This window comes from Spea bombifrons, chromosome 11, assembly GCF_027358695.1.
Source record: "Spea bombifrons isolate aSpeBom1 chromosome 11, aSpeBom1.2.pri, whole genome shotgun sequence".
In the NCBI taxonomy this organism is placed as follows: Eukaryota; Metazoa; Chordata; class Amphibia; order Anura; family Pelobatidae; genus Spea; species Spea bombifrons.
This window is the reverse complement of record NC_071097.1, coordinates 625570-646464: the sequence shown is the minus strand read 5'-3', so window position 1 is coordinate 646464 and position 20895 is coordinate 625570. Positions and strand designations below refer to the sequence as shown.

Below are 20895 nucleotides of genomic sequence, written 5' to 3'. Positions count from 1 at the left end.
ACAGGTGGGCCATGTCGAGATTTTTAAGATAAAGCGTTAATTTTAGCATTTGCTCATAAAAACTTTTAAAAAAATTTTTATTCTTTTTTGGACTTTGTTTTTTTAACATTTTGCTGGTACTGGATGGTTCCTCTGGTGACATCACTGCACAATTATTTTTAAATATTAGCAGTTTTTTTTTCTTTTAGCAATTTGGTTTCCATAATTTTAAAAAAACTATTTGAATATTTTACTAATCACATTGTGATTAGAAAGCTGGGCTCCATTGACTTGCATGGTTGTAAAGCTAAGCTAGATATAGGATAAGGCCAGGGAATAAGGAAAGTATTCAGAGGTCGGGCAGACTGGATGGCCGAATGGTTCTTATCTGCCGTCACTTTCCATGTTTCAATATTCTGTAATCTGTTGGATTTTTGTTTGATAGAAAAAAAATGGTATCCCACGTAATTAAACATCATACATTTTTTACACCGGCCACTTTTCAAGATTAGTATAACTATTACCTCATCACTCTGTCCGCAGGATTTTTCAGAATATTTGTTTTACGGCACATTGCATTCAAGTTTCGATTCTTACGGTTTAGGTTTATTGTGGTTTTCAAATATTCCTATAAATCTTTGTAATTTAGACAACTTCTCTAAAGCTTTTGCTGCAGAATCTATAAAAACGAAAAGGACGTTCCTTCTGAGCGTCACTTTCTCGTAGAACTTTAACCCTTTGCGGTCCTGTATCGGAATATATCCGACAAAATATTTTACCATTTGTGGTCCAATGTCTGATTTCCTGGTGACCAGTGGATGCCGTTATTATAAAGAAGAATTAGCCATATTGCCTCGATTATAGGCCGCACCCTAGAAGTTAGGTGCTTTCTTAAAGAAAAAAAAATTATTTTTAGAAAAATAACACATTAGTGGAATAGTAAAACCATATTCTCCCAAACATACTGTATTTTAACATTTTGGTATCTATTATGCAGGTAGTCAACATATGCTACATACAAACAGAAAACCAATAGCCATTTTAATGCACCTTACTTAAAGATATGCCACTCTGCACCCCTCCCCCCGACTTACCAATGCAGACTTCCTGGTGTCCACGCATGCACAGCTTCTTGTAGGGGTGGTTGTTTGAGTGCATCCCGCAGACGTTCACCAGCTGCGGCAATGCGCGCAGACAACCTGCGCAGTTGGCAGTTCCACCCGTGCTTCTGTCACCCAGTGGAAGTGCTGACAGCGGAGGTTGTCTGCGGGATGGGTTCAAACAACCTCCCCTGTCTAGGCGTGTCGCGCAGGCATCAACCAGCTGCCGGAGAGTAGGATCCAGGTCCCCTGCAGCGCTGTGGGGGTTCTGGATTCTAACCCTTCTGCCTGCCCGGCTCCCAGAACTGCATGTCCCGGGCGATACGAATTGCGGTAAACCCCGATTATAGCCCGCTCCCCTATATTCAGGCAAATACGGTATTATTATGGAGTGATTCTGAATGTAATTTTAGTTATGAAGATGATAATATAAAAAAAATAGAACCTAAAATATGATTTTAGTTTAGTATTTATAAATATTATAGAAAATATAACTTTTGTATAAAAATTAAGAATTTTTTCCCGATAATTAAATTGGACCCGCTTGGCACAATTAGTGAACAATGTATTGGGCCGCAAAGGGTTTAGATCCTGAGTAGGACCACATTTAGAGGGGGGGGGCGGGGGGAGAAATCACAAGGCGAAACTTGCACCACAAACAAAACATGAATTGTTATAAAGCTTCAAATCTTGCAGCAGATAAAGAGCCCCTTGGGGTCAAAGTAATCTTCCTATTCTTCAAGTCTGTCCACGTTCCTCTATGCAGTTGGACCCTTTGAAATGTGTGTTTTCTCGTGTCTATTCCGGTGCTCGCTCGTGTGAAAACGTTTTTCGCATCTAGAACACGCAAACGGCCTCTCCCCGGTGCGAGTCCTCTCATGCCTACTCAGGTGTGACTTGGTGTGAAAACGGTTTCTCCCCCGTGTGAGTCCTCAGATGTCGACTGACCTCAGACTTCATTTTCCGCATTACGAACATGTGGACGGTTTCTCTCTCGTGTGAATCTGCTCATGCCGCTTGAGATGTGGTTTGGTATAAAAACACTGTCCACATTCCGAACACGCAAATGACTTCTCGCCTGTGTGGTATTTCTCGTGTATGGAGAGCTCCGGCTTTGTGTTAAAACATTTTCCGCATTCCGAACACGCGTACGGTTTCTCTCCCGTGTGCGTTCGCTCATGCTGCTTGAGTTGGGGTTTTGTACGAAAAGACTTTCCGCATTCCGAACACGCAAACGACTTCTCGCCTGTGTGGTATTTCTCGTGCGCGGTGAGCCTTGACTTTGTGGGAAAACATTTTCCGCATTCGGAACACGCAAATGGTTTCCCTTTGTGATTTTTCTCATGAGTTACAAGCGAGCTTTTGGTCGTGTAACTTTTTCCACATTTGGTACACGCGAATGGCTTTTCTCCTGTGTGGATCCTTTCGTGGTACGTGAGCTCCACCATTCTCAAAAAACATTTCCCACATTCAGAACACACAAATGATTTCTCCCCAGTGTGAAGCTTCTCATGTTGATTAAGGCTTCCCTGCGTGGTAAAACATTTCCCACATTCAGAACACACAAACGGGTTTTCTCCTTTGTGTAACCTTACATGTATATCAAGGTTATCTTGTCTAGCGAAACGTTTCCCACATTCAGAACACGCAAATGGTTTCTCTCCCGTGTGCGTTCTCATATGAGCAGTGAGGTTCCCCATCGCAGCGAAGCATTTCCCGCATTCAGTACATGAGAATGGTTTCTCTCCCGTGTGCGTTCTCTTGTGAGCACTGAGGTTCCCCAGTGTACCGAAGCATTTCCCGCATTCAGGACATGAGAACAGTTTCTCTCCCTTGTGCACTCTCTTGTGAGCACGGAGGTTTCTCAATGTAGCGAAGCATTTCTCACATTCAGAACACGCAAATGGTTTCTCTCCCGTGTGCGTTCTGATATGATCACTGAGGCTCCCCGTCGTAGCGCAGCGTTTCCCGCATTCAGGACATGAGAATGGTTTCTCTCCAGTATGACATCGCTTGTGTGCGTTCAATTCTCCCTTTAAGATAAAACATTTTCCGCACTCCGGACACGCAAATGGTTTTTCTCCACGATGAAACAGCTCGTGTCTCCGCAGCCCTGGCTTCGTCAAAAAACACTTCTCGCATTCCGAACACGCATACGGCTTCTCCCCCGTGTGAAATTGCTCATGCTGCTTGAGTTCTGAGGGACTACGAAAACACTTTCCGCATTCCGAACACGCAAATGACTTCAGGCTGATGTGGAATTTCTCGTGTACGGTGAGCTCCGGCTTTGTAGCAAAACATTTTCCGCATTCGGAACACGCAAACGGTTTCTCTCTGGTGTGAAGTTTCTCATGAATGCTGAGCGCGGTCTTGGACGTGTAACATTTTCCACATTCGGAACACGCAAATGGCTTTTCTCCTGTGTGGATCCTTTCATGGAACGTGAGATTTTCCTCTTTCATAAAACCTTTGCCACATTCAGGACACACGAACGGTTTCTCTCCCATGTGCGTTCTCATATGAGCATGGAGGTGTCCTGTCAAAGTGAAGCATTTCCCGCATTCAGGACACGCGAACGGTTTCTCTCCCGTGTGCGTTTTGATATGATAACTGAGGCTTTCCGCCCTAGGGTAGCATTTCCCGCATTCAGGACACACGAATGGCTTCTCTCCAGTATGAAAGCGCATGTGTCTGGTGAGTCCTGACTTCATGATGAAACGTTTTCCGCACTCTGGACACGCAAATGGTTTATCTCCGCTGTGAAACGCCTTGTGTTTCTGTAGATCTCCCTTCGTAAAAAAACATTTCTCGCATTCTGAACACATGTACGGCTTCTCCCCCGTGTGAGCTCGCTCATGCCACTTGAGATTTTGCTTTGTATAAAAACGGTTACCGCATTCCGAACACGCAAACGGTTTCTCGCCGGTGTGACATCGTTCATGTTGGATAAGTTGTTGCTTTGAGGTGAAACATTTCCTGCACTCAGCACATGAATACGGTCTCACTCCGGTATGACTTCTCAGATGCACAGTAAGCGATTCCTTATAGGTGAAACATTTTCCACACTCGGGACACTCGAACGGTTTCTCTCTGGTATGAATTTTCTCATGCTTACGGAGATCTCCTATTAAGTTGAAACATTTCTCACATTTAGAGCAGGCAAACGGGTTCCCTCTTGCGTGGATTTTCTCGTGTCTGATACAATTTCCCATTGTGGTAAAATGTTTACCGCATTTGGAACACGGAAAGGTTTTCTTTGTGGTTTGATCCATTTGTGTATGGCCAAGTTTGGATCCAAAGTATCAAGAAGTATCAAACAGAACCTCAAATTTCTATGAATGTTTCTATTTTGCTCACTAAACACTTTATCCACCGGAGATTGGGGCTCCTTGGCTGCGAGTGGCGGCACTTTTAATCCCAAACTCCTCTTTATGGATTGTTTCAGATTTTTCCTTGGGATTGTATTTGTTTCTTCAGACGCGATGATGAGAGAGAGATGACGCAGGAGATGATCTTCGATCTATGTAGTCAGTATATTTAGACTCCTAGAACGAAAGAGAGAAAATAATCAAATAATCATGTTTATATATTATTTAAAACACAGAGAATTGGTGAAAAGAGAGTTTCTGGTAACGGGGTATTTTCTAGTTGGACGTTTGAGTCGACTCCCCCGAGGTTCTGTCTTTGGTTTCATTCTTTTCAGTTTAATTATTATCAGGAACAGGGCCCGGAAAGCGATATCTAAAAGATGAAACCAAACTATGGAAGGAAATGAAATCACAGGGGTGTGCAAAAAAATTCTACCTGTCCAAGAGACTAAAATGGTAGCCCAATCTACTTGTTCTTCATGACAATCTATTTGTCCCGATACCAAAAAATTTTAATCAAAGCTATTATCCCCTTCCGTACCGGGACGTACCTGGTACGTCATCCTCAAAAAATGCCCCCCACATCGCCACAATCGTGGTGATCCCGGGGGCGCTGCTGTCTGCCCAGGAGTCTGGGAAGACCAGCACAGCCACTCCGAGTCCGCACTGAGTCTGAGATCACTCCCACGGAGTGATTCTGCCACATGCAGCTTCAGGAAAGGGGGTTGGGGGTTGAGTGTTGAGTGGGTCCCCACACAAGTGAGGGGACCTGACAGAACATCCCCCTGCTGCCTAATCGCTCCATGAGAGAGTGTGAGTGCAGCGTTAACCTCTACATTTTAGAGGGGGCTCTGCTGCTGCTGGTCTGCAGACCAGCAACAGCAAAAACGAGCCCCCACAAGCCCTTTCATGACTCCCCACATGCATGACTACTTCCTCCTACAAACTCTGGTGCGGCCAGAAACAAACAGGGCTGCGTGACATCATATCCTGCGCAGCTACAACACAGCGAGGGGGAAGAGGCTTATTACTTTTTTGATTTAATGGATAAAAACCAAATATGCTGGGTTTTTTTTTGTTAAAAACAAACCACAGAATAAAAAATAAAAAATAAAAATTAACATCGATGAGGGAGACCGATCAATAATCAGTGACTTAAAATATCATCAAGTGATCACGTACTAATTACGTATTTCTTATTAATAAAATGTGTGTGTGTGGGGGGGGTCATTATTACTGTAGATGACCCTTCTCTCTTTGTAGGGCAGGGTCATCCAGGGGAGTGATCTGATCATCAGCATCCCGCTTTTGATTCTGCAGCAGTTTTTAACTTTCAGGTCAGCGTTTTATTTTTTTTAAAAACTTTTTCAATGTGCTTGTGGGGACAAATATTAACCCCTGCATCATGTCACACAATCGCAGCATTGAAGGGGTTAACACTGCACAACTGCTCTTAACAGAGAAATCTGGCAGCAGGTGTGGGGGGGGGGGAGGGGGACGCGGGTGGTCTTCACACAGGGTTCTTCAGTCTCCACGTTTCTCCCTGTCCCTGCAGCTGCCTCTGCCAATCACCAGCGATTGCAGGGACGAGTCTCTGATCACTCCTCTAGTAAGAAGACTTGGGGCCCGCCGCTCCACGTTAATTTTACACTAATGTTATACGAGGTATCAGGAGAGAGAGAAGGGCTTTATGGGGGTTATAAACAGCAATAAACCAAGAGGCACCTCAAAATAGTAACACCCAACAAAACGAACACTACAAACACACAGACAATATAATATACACAATAAAGAACACACGGCAAACCTGAACATACAGCCAGGGGCAGATAGAGTTACCACCCCAGGTCTGTACACTGCAGTCCCTGCAGGCCTTTTCCTTCCCACGAGCTTCTCCTTAGAGTCTCCCCTCAGCTTGGGTGAGGTTTTTATACATATTTTCTCTTTGGAGTTTGAGTCAGCACTACATAGTTTCCCGAATACTCAAGGAGGTCGGGAGACAGTCCACCCACACCTGGTCATTTGCATATGCGAGAGCTCTGGCTCCAGGACGTAGAGGTGAGAAAACCCTCATCTTCCTTTTCATTGGTTAGGTGTGGAGACCGTATGGCATCCACCGCCCAGGAGAGAGGGTTATTGTGATCACTACTTTGCATATCAAAGGGACTGAAACCTTGATTATTGATACACCGGATGGTGAAATTCCCTGATGTTCCCAGGAGACCCATGTGTTTTACATTAAAATTAGATCAACTACAGCATAGAGACCAGTTCAATAGATTTCCTTCTCAAGGTGTCCAGATTTCTTACAATGTGGTCATTTGTATTCTTTTTATATGAAAAGAGGGGAGGGCAGAGGTCTCTACAGTCTCTTGTTTGTATAAGAAATAAAAAAAAAAGTTTCACAAAACCTGCTGTTCAGAAAGTGTCACTTACACCTAAATGTAAGAGAGAGAACCATAAACCTATCGAGCTGTGTTAAAGCTCACCGACCATGTGCTTGTGTCAAAATGGAGTCGCTGACCATGTGCTTGGGACTTAAATACACAACCCAATTATACTCAAAGCGCCCACCAGACAGAGTCACTAATACTGGAAGCGGTTCTAAGAAACACTCGCTAAAGAACTTGGGCTAAAGACACAAGCGGAGTTAAAGGAACCAAGCGCGATCCCAATCACACGACACCAAGCAGATTTATTTTACTGCGACTGTGAATTCTGCGCCAAGATGGCGTTTGATCGGCGAATTACAGACGCAGTCGGCATTCCGGAAGAGATCTATCCAAACAACGCAATACTCACCCCAATACAATCTGCCCCCGAACACTAGCAGAGATTATAATGTTTAATAAACAATAGTAACTTAAACCTGCTCTAACAAAACACCAAAAATTTCACCAGAGAGACAATTATCAACGCAGCGTCCAAATTACCGCAATAATAACACAACAGTCACAGCAGAAGCACCATACGCCGGTCACTAATAAATATTGTATAAACAGCGTGATACCCGTATACTTATCAGCTCCTGGGCAGTCTCACGGAGACAACGTAACCGGAAACGATGGAGGACTGGAGACACGCGGCTGGATCAATTCAGCTAAAGTCACGCTCTTCAGAAGAGTTCCCCCTGACCTGGCCTTTTAAGTTTTCACCGCCTGTAACCAGCCTACTTTCCTCGCCTAGTTCAGTCACTTATTGGTTGCCCTGGCCCCCTGCTAGTAGCCTGGGAGACCCTGTTGCCTGTGCTTCTAGCTTGGAAAATCTCCATTGTGTTGGGGAATATCTGCTAAATGGTTATACTGTATACCGTTCCACATTTATCTGTGTCCATAACACCTCCTTACACCCCGCGGGGGGATCCGGAGCCTCCGCTCCCAGGGAGACGGGGTACATGGCTTCGTTATTGCCACCAGCCAGCTGGGCACCCAGGGTATGGATGTGGGGTCCAGTTGGGAGCAAATCTAAGCCAGCAATAAACTCTGACACAGAGCTAGTTTATATATAACTATGTACTGCTCAATAACACAATACTATGCGGGAATATAGGGGTTAAATAATGCAATAGTCAGTATAGTGTCCATATAACCGTCACCCACCCGCAACCAGTACTGTGGCCCTCCCCAGGCCTCACCCTCGGGGTAGTTGGGTACCGTTAGTTGGGGCACAGGTTATGCTGTAATCTTCACCGGGTATCGGAGACCGAGGTCTCTTAATTATGTAATTAATTCACACAACACTACACGCTGACATACACACTCAGGCTAATGCCATCCTGTAACAAACACCATACACACAAACCGACACTATACATATATACAATTACACACGCTAACACTATGCACACATACACACTGAAGCTGGCACGACACTAGACACACCGTCTCCATCACTATACATATATACATGTACAGTGGTACTACAGTATATTCACACACACAATGACTATAACACAATACATACACACACCGACTACAGCAATATTCTTCTACACAAACACACAGCGATACTACAGTCTACACACACACAAACACACTGACCATAACACTATACATATACACACACATACAGAGTGATACTACAGTATATTCACACACACACACTATGGACTATAACACAATACATACACACACACACACTGACTACAGCACTATACATTTACACACATACAGAGTGATACTACAGTATATATACACACACACTATGGACTATAACACAATACATACACACACTGGTACTATAGTATAACACACACACTAACTAGAGCACTACACATATACTATAGTATATACACACACTAACTACAGCACTATACAGTTACACACACACTGATACTATAGTATATACACACACACTAACTACAGCACTATACAGTTACACACACACTGATACTATAGTATATACACACACTAACTACAGCACTATACAGTTACACACACACACACACTGATACTATAGTATATACACACACACACTAACTACAGCACTATACAGTTACACACACACTGGTACTATAGTATAACACACACACTTACTACAGCACTGTACATATAAACACACAAACTACAGCACTACACATATACATACACACACACACTGATACTATAGTATATATACACACAAACTACAGCACTACACATATACATACATACACACACTGGTACTATAGTATATATACACACACTAACTACAGCACTACACATATACATACACACACACTGATACTATAGTATATATACACACACACAAACTACAGCACTACACATATACATACACACACACACACTGGTACTATAGTATATATACACACACTAACTACAGCACTACACATATACATACACACTGATACTATAGTATATATACACACACAAACTACAGCACTACACATATACATACACACACACACTGGTACTATAGTATATATACACACACAAACTACAGCACTACACATATACATACACACTGATACTATAGTATATATACACACACACACAAACTACAGCACTACACATATACATACACATAGGTACTATAGTATATATACACACACTAACTACAGCACTACACATATACCCACACACACACACACTGATACTATAGTATATACACACACTGACCACAGCACTACACATATACACACACACTGATACTATAGTATATTCACACACACTAACTACAGCACTACACATAGACATACACACTGATACTATAGTATATACACACACACACTAACTACAGCACTATACAGTTACACACACACACACTGATACTATAGTACATACACACACTAACTACAGCACTATACAGTTACACACACACTGATACTATAGTATAACACACACACTAACTACAGCACTATACATATACACACACTGATACTATAGTATATACACACACTAACTACAGCACTATACATATACACACACACTGATACTATAGTATATACACACACTAACTACAGCACTATACAGTTACACACACACACACTGATACTATAGTGTATATACACACACTAACTACAGCACTACACATATACATACACATACACACTGGTACTATAGTATATATACACACACTAACTACAGCACTATACATATACCCACACACACACACACACTGATACTATAGTATATACACACACTAACTACAGCACTATACAGTTACACACACACACACTGATACTATAGTGTATATACACACACTAACTACAGCACTACACATATACATACACATACACACTGGTACTATAGTATATATACACACACTAACTACAGCACTACACATATACCCACACACACACACACACTGATACTATAGTATATACACACACTGACCACAGCACTACACATATACACACACACTGATACTATAGTATATTCACACACACTAACTACAGCACTACACATATACATACACACTGATACTATAGTATATACACACACACACACACACTAACTACAGCACTATACAGTTACACACACACACACTGATACTATAGTGTATATACACACACTAACTACAGCACTACACATATACACACACACTGATACTATAGTATATTCACACACACTAACTACAGCACTACACATATACATACACACTGATACTATAGTATATACACACACACACACACACTAACTACAGCACTATACAGTTACACACACACACACTGATACTATAGTATATACACACACTAACTACAGCACTACACATATACACACACACTGATACTATAGTATATTCACACACACTAACTACAGCACTATACAGTTACACACACACACACACTGATACTATAGTGTATATACACACACTAACTACAGCACTATACAGTTACACACACACTGATACTATAGTATATTCACACACACTAACTACAGCACTATACAGTTACACACACACACACTGATACTATAGTGTATATACACACACTAAATATGATGACTTCATCAGCCAACTGACCTGCATTAGATCGCAAACTTCCAATAACACATAAGTCTCTTCCTCAGTAGTTTCGCCAGGAATCTTCTCCACGTTTCCTGCGGGCTTTCTCTGCTGTGCCAGGACTCCCAATAGAGCTGTGAGGGGAATTTGCCTGAAACAAAGATGGCTGCCACGTGCACTCACTTCCTGTGACCGTTCCCCGGCCGTTTTGTGCAGGCTGTGGGCGGAGCATGCGTAATGTAATACATTCTCTTCTCTCAAACAGCCCAGAGGTAGTGGTTACATGGCTAGGATCCTCTGTGGGTAACCAAAGGTAGGAACTATAGGGTTAGGACACCCTGGAGGATCCCAGAGGTAGTGGTTACATGGCTAGGATCCTCTGTGGGTAACTAAAGGTAGGAACTATAGGGTTGTGACCCCCTAGTTTACACTGGAGGTAGTAGGTACATGGCTGGGACATCCTGGGGTAAACTGGAGGTAGTGGTTACATGGTTGGGATTGCCAGGGTAGACTGGACATAGTGGATATTGAGCTGGGACTGCCACTAAGACAGAGTTACAATAGTCAAGGTGGGAGATAACGAGGGCATCAAGCAGAGCCTTGGTGGCATTTGGGGTTAGATAGGGACGAAGGCGGGCAACGGTTTTAAGATGGAGACGGCAGCGTTTAAAACAGGTTGGAGGACACTGAGGCAGCGGGGGTGATGGGACGGGGAGACAAAGGCCCCATTAACAACTCTTTAAAGCGTTGGAGGAGCGATAAGAAGTTCAGTTTTGGAGGGATTGAGTTTTGTGAATCGTGTCGACATTCACAAGTGTCAGGAACGGTTTACCAGCGACTCTGATCTCCTTCTACATCAGTCTGTCCATAACAGATCGGGGGTCTCCTCTCTGGGCCGCGAGGAACGCTCAACTCACACCGGCGAGAAGCCTCGTTCCTGTTCCGAGTGCGGGAAACGTTCTGACAGGAAAACGAAGCTTGTGCTACATCTCACGACTCACACCGGGGAGCAGCCTCGCTCCTGATCCGAGTGCGGGAAACGTTCTGACAGGAAAACGAAGCTTGTTCTACATCTCACGACTCACACCGGGGAGCAGCCTCGCTCCTGATCCGAGTGCGGGAAACGTTCTGACAGGAAAACGAAGCTTGTGCTACATCTCACGACTCACACCGGGGAGCAGCCTCGCTCCTGATCCGAGTGCGGGAAACGTTCTGACAGGAAAACGAAGCTTGTTCTACATCTCACGACTCACACCGGGGAGCAGCCTCGCTCCTGATCCGAGTGCGGGAAACGTTCTGACAGGAAAACGAAGCTTGTGCTACATCTCACGACTCACACAGGGGAGCAGCCTCGCTCCTGATCCGAGTGCGGGAAACGTTCTGACAGGAAAACGAAGCTTGTTCTACATCTCAGGACTCACACCGGGGAGCAGCCTCGCTCCTGATCCGAGTGCGGGAAACGTTCTGACAGGAAAACGAAGCTTGTTCTACATCTCACGACTCACACCGGGGAGCAGCCTCGCTCCTGATCCGAGTGCGGGAAACGTTCTGACAGGAAAACGAAGCTTGTTCTACATCTCACGACTCACACCGGGGAGCAGCCTCGCTCCTGATCCGAGTGCGGGAAACGTTCTGACAGGAAAACGAAGCTTGTTCTACATCTCACGACTCACACCGGGGAGCAGCCTCGCTCCTGATCCGAGTGCGGGAAACGTTCTGACAGGAAAACGAAGCTTGTGCTACATCTCACGACTCACACCGGGGAGCAGCCTCGCTCCTGATCCGAGTGCGGGAAACGTTCTGACAGGAAACTCCTTCTGCACCCGAGGCCGGGGGCGCGCTTCTTCCTGCTTCCTCCGGAGCCGCAGCTAGCTCCTGCGCCCGAGGCAAGAATTGTGTTTAAGGATACTCAGAAATATCTAAGGAAATTAACACATTTTATTTCCCTTTGATAGGGTGTTTTTTTGATAATTGTATATACCTCTGGAATGATCACTTTTGTCTCTTTGAAGTTTTTTACTTTTAATTCCTATAATGGTTTCTTCCATTTTTTTTGTATTTTTACTTTCAAATGTTGAATGTTAGTTTCTACTTCTGAGGGATCTTTATATATATATATATATATATATATATAAGATCTCCCGTTTGTCTGATCTCTTTCTCTAAAGTATTTAGATTATCTTTTTGAAATATCACTAACCGTTTCATTAAGTCTATAGAGCACTGATCTAGGATTTTATTCCATTTATTCATAAACATTTCATTATCATTTCCAAAGGCTGGATGTTTCTGTATCCTCAAGCCTCTGGGTATTAAATTATTACCCACCTGATACTGCACTATTTGGGGGTTTTACCTATATTCCAGATTTTAAGAAGAATTCAAGTCTCCTTGTTCTTTACTGCTACTCTTGTGAGGGTTAGCAGTTCACACATTTATATATCACTAGTGTGAATGCTCAGTAACTTTGAGACACAGATTCTTCCCAAAAGAGTTGAATAAGCAGATTTTATTGCTCGTCATCAGCCAGACTACTCTCCCTCAATGAAAACAACACACGTCTTATATACCTTCACAAACAAGACAGCTACGTGCTAAGATCTGTCTACGTAGCAAGTGTCCTGAAATATACATACAGAAACATACAGAAAACCATTCATCCTATTATGGTCAGTTTATGGCAAAGACCATGTTTGCAGCTGAGATGATCAATCACTTCCGACCCCCCTCATTGTGGTCCTTGAATAGACTTGGTCAGTTTCTTTTAACTTACTTGGAGCAAGAAATAGCCAACCACCTGTCCGCTCTTAACCTTTCATTGCACAGAGTCACACAGAAAAGGACACTCAGGGTTAACATAAAAATATCTGCTGAGAAGCTGAAGGCACATATTCAATATTCACACTAGCGTGTTAATTTATTACACTATTATTGTTGTTTTTTTATTTTTTTCCACGTTTTTGCGCCCCGTTCCCGACGTATCTATTATATGAACACTTGTGAGGAGTGTTTTTTCTGCGAGCTGCAGAACGTGTAGGATACATTTCTTTATATTCATTTTTTTTATTACTATTTTCACGTGACCGGTGGTAGTTTTTCGTATAAAAAATACCACTCTATAGGGTACCATATGTAAGGGATGGATATGGCTCTCTAGAAAGACAAAACTAAGGATGTGGGGTATTTCTTTACTCTGGAGAGGCGGCTGAACACTTTTCACCGGGTTTTTCTGCCGTAACGCATACCCTGTGCAAAAAATCTAATCAACACAAAAAAGTGCAGAAAATATTTATTCGGCCACCTTCGACAGTGATTGGTTGGCCACGTAGCTGCATGAAGAGCCTAAATACCCCTGATAGGATAGTGCGGGTTGCATGCTTTAGAGAAATATATCATTTTATGGGTATTTTTGGTTTATTTGTTTAAAATTAGAGTTGCAGTCCCATCGTACCTAATGTAAAAATTCAACGGCTTTGTGAGAAATAATGTCCACCTTATAGTATGTTGCCTATAAGTGCCGGGAAAGTATGGAAAATCTTTATAAATGAGGTATTTCTGAAATCAGGACACCTGAATTGATAAACTTGGAGGGGATTTTCCATCACTTTACCTAATTTTGTGAGGGTTCAGAGGGGACTATATGTATATAAAAAATTAGGGTTTTTTTTAAACTAAATTTCTCATCCTAAATTTTCAGCTAATTATCTAACTATGGTATAAAAAAAAGCTCTATCTCTCCTTAGAGATAGTTGACACGGGTACACTATTCACAGGAAAAGAGAATAATCGATGAACCGACATACTCCAAAAATGGCAAAATTGCTCCGAGACTTGAGGAACCAAAAACCCCCGGGACGGAAGAGGTTAAACCATCGTTCTCTGGGAAACGCCAAATCCCTGAGACAACTGGTCGTCCAAGATAGCTTCTGATGTTTAGGGATCATGAATTCTCTGACGCCTACTTTTACATGGAGTTAAAACATTTTTCGTCGTTCAGAAAACAAATGGTTTCTGTCCCGTGTGAGCGGTAGAGGTTAAAATTAAAGGTGATTTTTTTCCGAAAATTAAATTGGACCTGCTTGGCACACTTAGTAGTACAAGGTAAAATTTGCACCAGCAAAAAAATTGAAAAAAACTAAACATGAATTGTTAAAACGTAAAATCTTGCAGCAGATAAAGGCAGAAATGGCTTTTCTCCTGCGTGGAGCCTTTCGTGGCACTTGTGCAGTTCGTTTCTCAAAAAAACCTTTACCACATTCAGAACACGCAAATAGTTTCTCCCCAGTGTGAAGTTTCTCATGTACGCTGAAAGTGAAACCTTTCATGTGTATTAAGGTTCCTTTGTATAGCGAAACCATCCCCGCATTAAGTACGCACAAGCGGTTTCTCCCATGTGTGCGTTTTCATGTGGGCACTGAGGTGTCCTGTCGTAGTGAAGCATTTCCTGCATTCAGGACACGCAAACGGTCTCTCTCCCGTGCGCACTCTTTTATGAGCACTGAGGCTTCCCGTCATAGTGAAGCATTTCCCGCATTCAGGACACGCGAACGGTTTCTCCCGTGTGCGTTTTCATGTGGACACTGAGGTGTCCTGTCGTAGTGAAGCATTTCCCGCATTCAGGACACGCGAACGGTATCTCTCCTGTGTGCACTCTCTTATGAACATTGAGGCTTCCCGTGGTAGTGAAGCATTTCCCGCATTCAGGACACGCGAACGGTTTCTCCCCTGTGTGCGTTCTCTTATGAACATTGAGGCTTCCCGTGGTAGTGAAGCATTTCCCGCATTCAGGACACGCGAACGGTCTCTCTCCCGTGTGCGTTCTCTTATGAGCACTGAGGCTTCCCATCGTAGCGAAGCATTTCCCGCATTCAGGACACGCGAACGGTCTCTCTCCCGTGTGCGTTCTCTTATGAGCACTGAGGCTTCCCATCGTAGCGAAGCGTTTCCCGCATTCAGGACACGCGAACAGTTTCTCTCCCGTGTGCAATCTCGTGTGAGCACTGAGGCTTCCCATCGTAGCGAAGCGTTTCCCACATTCAGGACACACAAACAGTTTCTCTCCAGTGTGCGTTCTAACATGATCACTGAGTTTCACCGTCGTAGCGAAGCGTTTCCCGCATTCAGGACACGCAAATGGTTTCTCTTCCATGTGCGTTCTAACATGATCCCTGAGGTTCCCCATCCTAATGAAGCATTTCCCGCATTTAGGACAGGCGAATGGTTTCTCTCCCGTGTGCATTTTCATATGAGCTCTGAGGCTTCCCGTCATAGCGAAGCATTTCCCGCATTCAGGACATGCAAATGGTTTCTCTCCCGTGTGCATTTTCATATGAGCACTGAGGCTTCCCGTCGTAGTGAAGCATTTCCCGCATTCAGGACATGCAAATGGTTTCTCTCCCGTGTGCGTTTTCATATGAGTACTGAGGTTTCCCGTAATAGCGAAGCGTTTCCCGCATTCAGGACACACGTACGGTTTCTCTCCAGTGTGCACTCTCTTGTGATCACTGAGTTTCCCCCTCGTAGAGAAGCATTTCTTACATTCAGGACACGCAAACGGTTTCTCTCCTGTGTGTGTTCTGATATGACCACTGAGGCTCCTCATCGTAGAGAAGCGTTTCCCGCATTCAGAACACGCAAATGGTTTCTCTCCCGTGTGCGTTCTGATATGATCACTGAGGCTCCCCGTCGTAGTGAAGCGTTTCCCGCATTCAGGACATGAGAATGGATTCTCTCCAGTATGACATCGCTTGTGTGCGTTCAATTCTCCCTTTAAGATAAAACATTTTCCGCACTCCGGACACGCAAATGGTTTTTCTCCACGATGAAACAGCTCGTGTCTCCGCAGCCCTGGCTTCGTAAAAAAACACTTCTCGCATTCTGAACACGCAAACGGCCTCTCCCCGGTGTGAGTCCTCTCATGCGCACTCAGTTGTGGCTTTGTGTTAAAACATTTGCCGCATTCCGAACACGCGAACGGCTTCTCTCCCGTGTGAATCCGCTCATGCTGCTCCATATGTAGTTTTTTATAAAAACACTTTCCGCATTCCGAACACGCAAATGACTTCTTGCCTTTGTGGTATTTCTCGTGTATGGTGAGCTCCGGCTTTGTGGCAAAACATTTTCCACATTTGGAACACGCAAACGGTTTCTCTCCTTTGTGATTTTTCTCATGATTGCTAAGTGCAGTCTTTGTCGTGTAACATTTTCCACATTCAGGACACGCGAAGGGTTTTTCTCCTGTGTGGATTTTCTCGTGCCTGCTACAATTTTCCAGTGTGGTGAAACGTTTCCCGCACACGGAACACGCGTACGGTTTGTCCCCGGCGTGAATTCTCTCGTGAGTTCTAAGATCACTCATTTGTGTAAAACGTTTCCCGCACTCGGAACACGGAAAGGCTTCCTCTGCTGTTTGATCCATTTCTGTACGGCCGAGATTGGATCCAAAGTATCCAGAACCTCAAATTTCTATGAATGTTTCTATTTTGCTCACTAAACACTAAATTCACCGGAGATTGGGGTTCCTCGGCTGCGAGTGGCGGCACTTTTATCCCCAAACTCCTCGTTACGGATCGTTTTAGGATTTCCTTGTGATTGTTTTTGTTTCTTCAGACTCGATGATGAGAGAGATGACGCAGGAGAAGATCTTCCATCTACGTGGTCAGTATAGTCAGTATATTTATACTCCTAGAATGAAAGAGAGAAAAATAATCAAATAATCATGTTTATATATTATTTAAAACACAGAGAATTGGTGAAAAGACAGAGTTTCTGGTAATGGGGTATTTTCTAGTTGGACGTTTCGAGTCGACTCCCCTGAGGTTCTGTCTTTGGTTTCATTCTTTTCAGTTTAATGATCAGAGATTGGGAACAGGGCCCAGAAAGCGATATCCAGATATTTAACAGATGAAACCAAACTACGTAAGGAAATTAAATCACAGGGGTGTGGAAAAAAATTCTACTTAGTCCAAGAGACTAAAATGGTAGCCCAATCTACTTGTTCTTCATGACAATCTATTTGTCCTGATATTATTAATACACATATAACCGGTCCAATAAGTCATTTGCTGTTGTGATGTCATACTTTGTTTTGCATACATTATCCCCTATGCACCAGTCATGTGCATTAACAGCTAAATAACGTTATATTAAAGCTATATTAACCCCTTAATGACAAGACTGTTTCATACTCGTAGGAGACTTTGGGACAAAGGCTCTTAACATTTTTCAGTGTTGCTGTTTAGCTGTAATTTCCTTCCCTCTCATTTTGTGCTCCCACACACATTATATATTTTTATTTTTCTCATATCTAATTTACTATAAACAATGATAAAATATGGTGCATTTTTGTTAATTTTTACTATTAAAAAATATAAAATATGGTGAAAATAAAAAAAATACTCATTTGTTTTGAAAAATCTTTTACTCATCTGCAAAAACTAATGAAAGAAAAACCTGCTACATTGATTCTACTATTTGTGTTAAGGGCAACCGAAAAGGATTAGTGGAACAGCGAACCGAAGACCAAGAGGGAGGTCCATTCGGTCTGAGGTGTGCCAAAACCGACGTACCAGGTCGGCCGAGAAAGGGCTACCTCGTGATAGAAATGGATAGAGAAGAGAGTGGAAATAAAAGGAAGGAAATGAATAGAGGAGGGGGACAACGAAAGAAGGAACTAAAGAATTTTAGTTGTGAATTTACCGCTCCTGGTTTATGTCCGTGTCAAACACCCCCCCCCAATGTGTGTTCATCTCCTGAGTACAGCGACCCCCCCCCACACATGCATGGGTTTGTTGGGTTATTTGGGAGGTAAAAGGCCACGTTCAGAAGGCCACCTTTGTGGGATGCGCATTTTTTGGCATTTGGACATCTGGTCAGTTTGCTGGTCATCTTTGAAGCCGCCCAATTCGATTTACCCCATCAAATCATCATTTTTTATAACTAGGCGCCCCACTGGCTTTTAAAAATTTTAACTCTTCCCATGTGACAAGTTTTGTGAATATATAATGCTAATTGTAGGACTTGCTTATAAAAAACCTTTTTTGTATATATATATATATGTTATTATTTTTATTTTTTACCCGAATGGTTGAATGCGGTACTTGAGTTCTCTAGAGGGCCTGGATAGACCCTCTGAGATCTTTGATTTGTCACAGTTGGCGCGGCCATCATCCTCCTACCCCCCCCACCTTATCCTTAGCACTGCGTGTGTTATCAACACAACTTTGTCTGTTCTCCATGCAGCGTTATTCACATTGGCTGCGATTTCCCTGACTTCTCTGATGAGCGGTGCATGCGGACGTTCTCTCTGTGGTGCAGTGCGGCCCGGGGTCAGAAGTGTGAATAAATGCGTTTGATTTCCCTCGTCCTTTACATCGCACATCATAAAGAAATTCATGCCGTTGTTTTTTAACGTCACCTATTTAGTTACAATAAAAACACTGTAAAGGGTCTTTGTTCCAAATCCTTTGCCCCCTGGGAGCCACCATATGGTTCTTGTTAAACTCCTGGGGAGGGGAAGGTGGGGGGGGGGGATAAAGGAATTAACCCTTTCCTTTCTGTGTGTGAAAACCCCTGTTAATAGCAGCCACATTCATTTTAACCCTTTCATGTTTGCATCCCCTCCTGATTTTATCGATAAATGCAGCAGCGTCCTCAAATGCAGCAGCGTCTCCGAAGCAATTATATTTAACCCCTTAATGACAAAGCCCGTACATCCACGGGCTCAAAATGCATTTTTTTCAATGGGTTTAGGGACCGCCCATTGTCCTTAAGGGGTTAAACTTGGCAGGACATTCATCACCGGAAATGTTACGTTTCTTTCTTTGCAGTTCCTCTTCTGAACCGACCTCTGCTTCGACCTCTGCATTTTCCGGCATTAAGCCGTCTTTGCTTATCTCTCCTGGTAATTATAGAAGCTTCTTTCAAGTCCTTCTGCAACTCTGAAATTAGCAAATTCTTAGTTTCCAAACAAATCGGACAAATCGGAAATCTCTTCTGTCATTAAATCACATTTAGGACATTCCTTTTCTATCGCACACACATTGTGCATCTCATCTTTAACCCCGTCACTACTCTACATTATTAGTCAGATCATCACCACCAGCAAGTAATGCATGAAAAATCTTTTTCATGACATTTCCCAACTTTTTGTTTCTCCTTCTTCACAGAAAATATCTTTTTATTTATTTCAATATTTATTTATTATTTGCATCTTCACACCGACGCCATAAATCGGGCCACAAACTTGCGTCACTAGCCGTATAAGGAACAAACTTTAATTCAAGTTTACTTGCCGAGGAAAAGGTGTCAATAAAACCCATGCTTACCGTAGATCAGCTGTGATCAGCGTGATACACGATGCTCCTTCCTTCTCACCACGTGGTCTGCTCGTGTGGAATCACTCTCTCTTCTGGTCACTGCTAGGTTCTTGAGTCAGAGAATTTGATCTTTTCCACTTTGTTGGAAGAGGAAAAAAAAACAAAAAGAAATAAATAAAATAAAACCGTGCAGTAGAGGCTGGCCGTAGAAAACAAACACCGGCCGAAGACTGGCTGCCTCCTCAAAACTTCTCCAGTGACCAAACAGCAATGAAGGCCACGGCTTCTAAGTCTTCTTCAGTAGATTTACTTAGTAACCAAATAACATGCAAACAGTACTGGCCGACGGACAGATGGCAGTCGTAGGTGCTGTAGGCTCAGTATGTTTGGTGAGGTGAAGATGGAAGAGCGGAGAAAGAGTATTTATACCCCTTTCCATTCAGGGTATCAGTCATAGGATACACCAACATTCCACAGAAGAGCTCCGTCACGCGTTTAAAAACATATGTTCCTGCCACTCGAATTGCATTCAGGCCTAACGTGCGTTGGACAGAATAAAAGGATAAAAATGATTTCTTACAGGGGTATAATGCTCTGCAGTCTGCAACCAAGCCAGCCCGGGAAGCAGAGCTACCCGATATTCGGCAGCCCACTCAGGCAACCGTGACAACTGCCACCCCACCGACC

At 43.3% G+C, this 20895-nt stretch overlaps 1 protein-coding gene and 1 pseudogene across 1 annotated transcript; both read right to left on the bottom strand.

The window, feature by feature from the left end:
• Positions 1-1822: 1822 nt before the first annotated feature.
• On the bottom strand, positions 1823-11070 carry LOC128469149 (gastrula zinc finger protein XlCGF58.1-like). The gene is made up of 2 exons (XM_053450990.1): positions 10910-11070; positions 1823-4624 (listed from the first exon to the last, which is right to left on the bottom strand). Exon 2 carries the CDS (start codon positions 4349-4351, stop codon positions 2048-2050), a length of 2304 nt encoding a protein of 767 aa, XP_053306965.1. The 5' UTR covers positions 4352-4624; positions 10910-11070; the 3' UTR covers positions 1823-2047.
• A 4000-nt stretch (positions 11071-15070) lies between these two features.
• Positions 15071-20646, bottom strand: LOC128469153 (gastrula zinc finger protein XlCGF58.1-like; annotated as a pseudogene).
• Positions 20647-20895: the final 249 nt, after the last annotated feature.

Excerpts from the sequence above, each read along its gene's own strand:
- LOC128469149 (XM_053450990.1), bottom strand. The coding sequence starts at position 4,351 with ATGGATCAAACCACAAAGAAAACCTTTCCGTGTTCCAAATGCGGTAAA.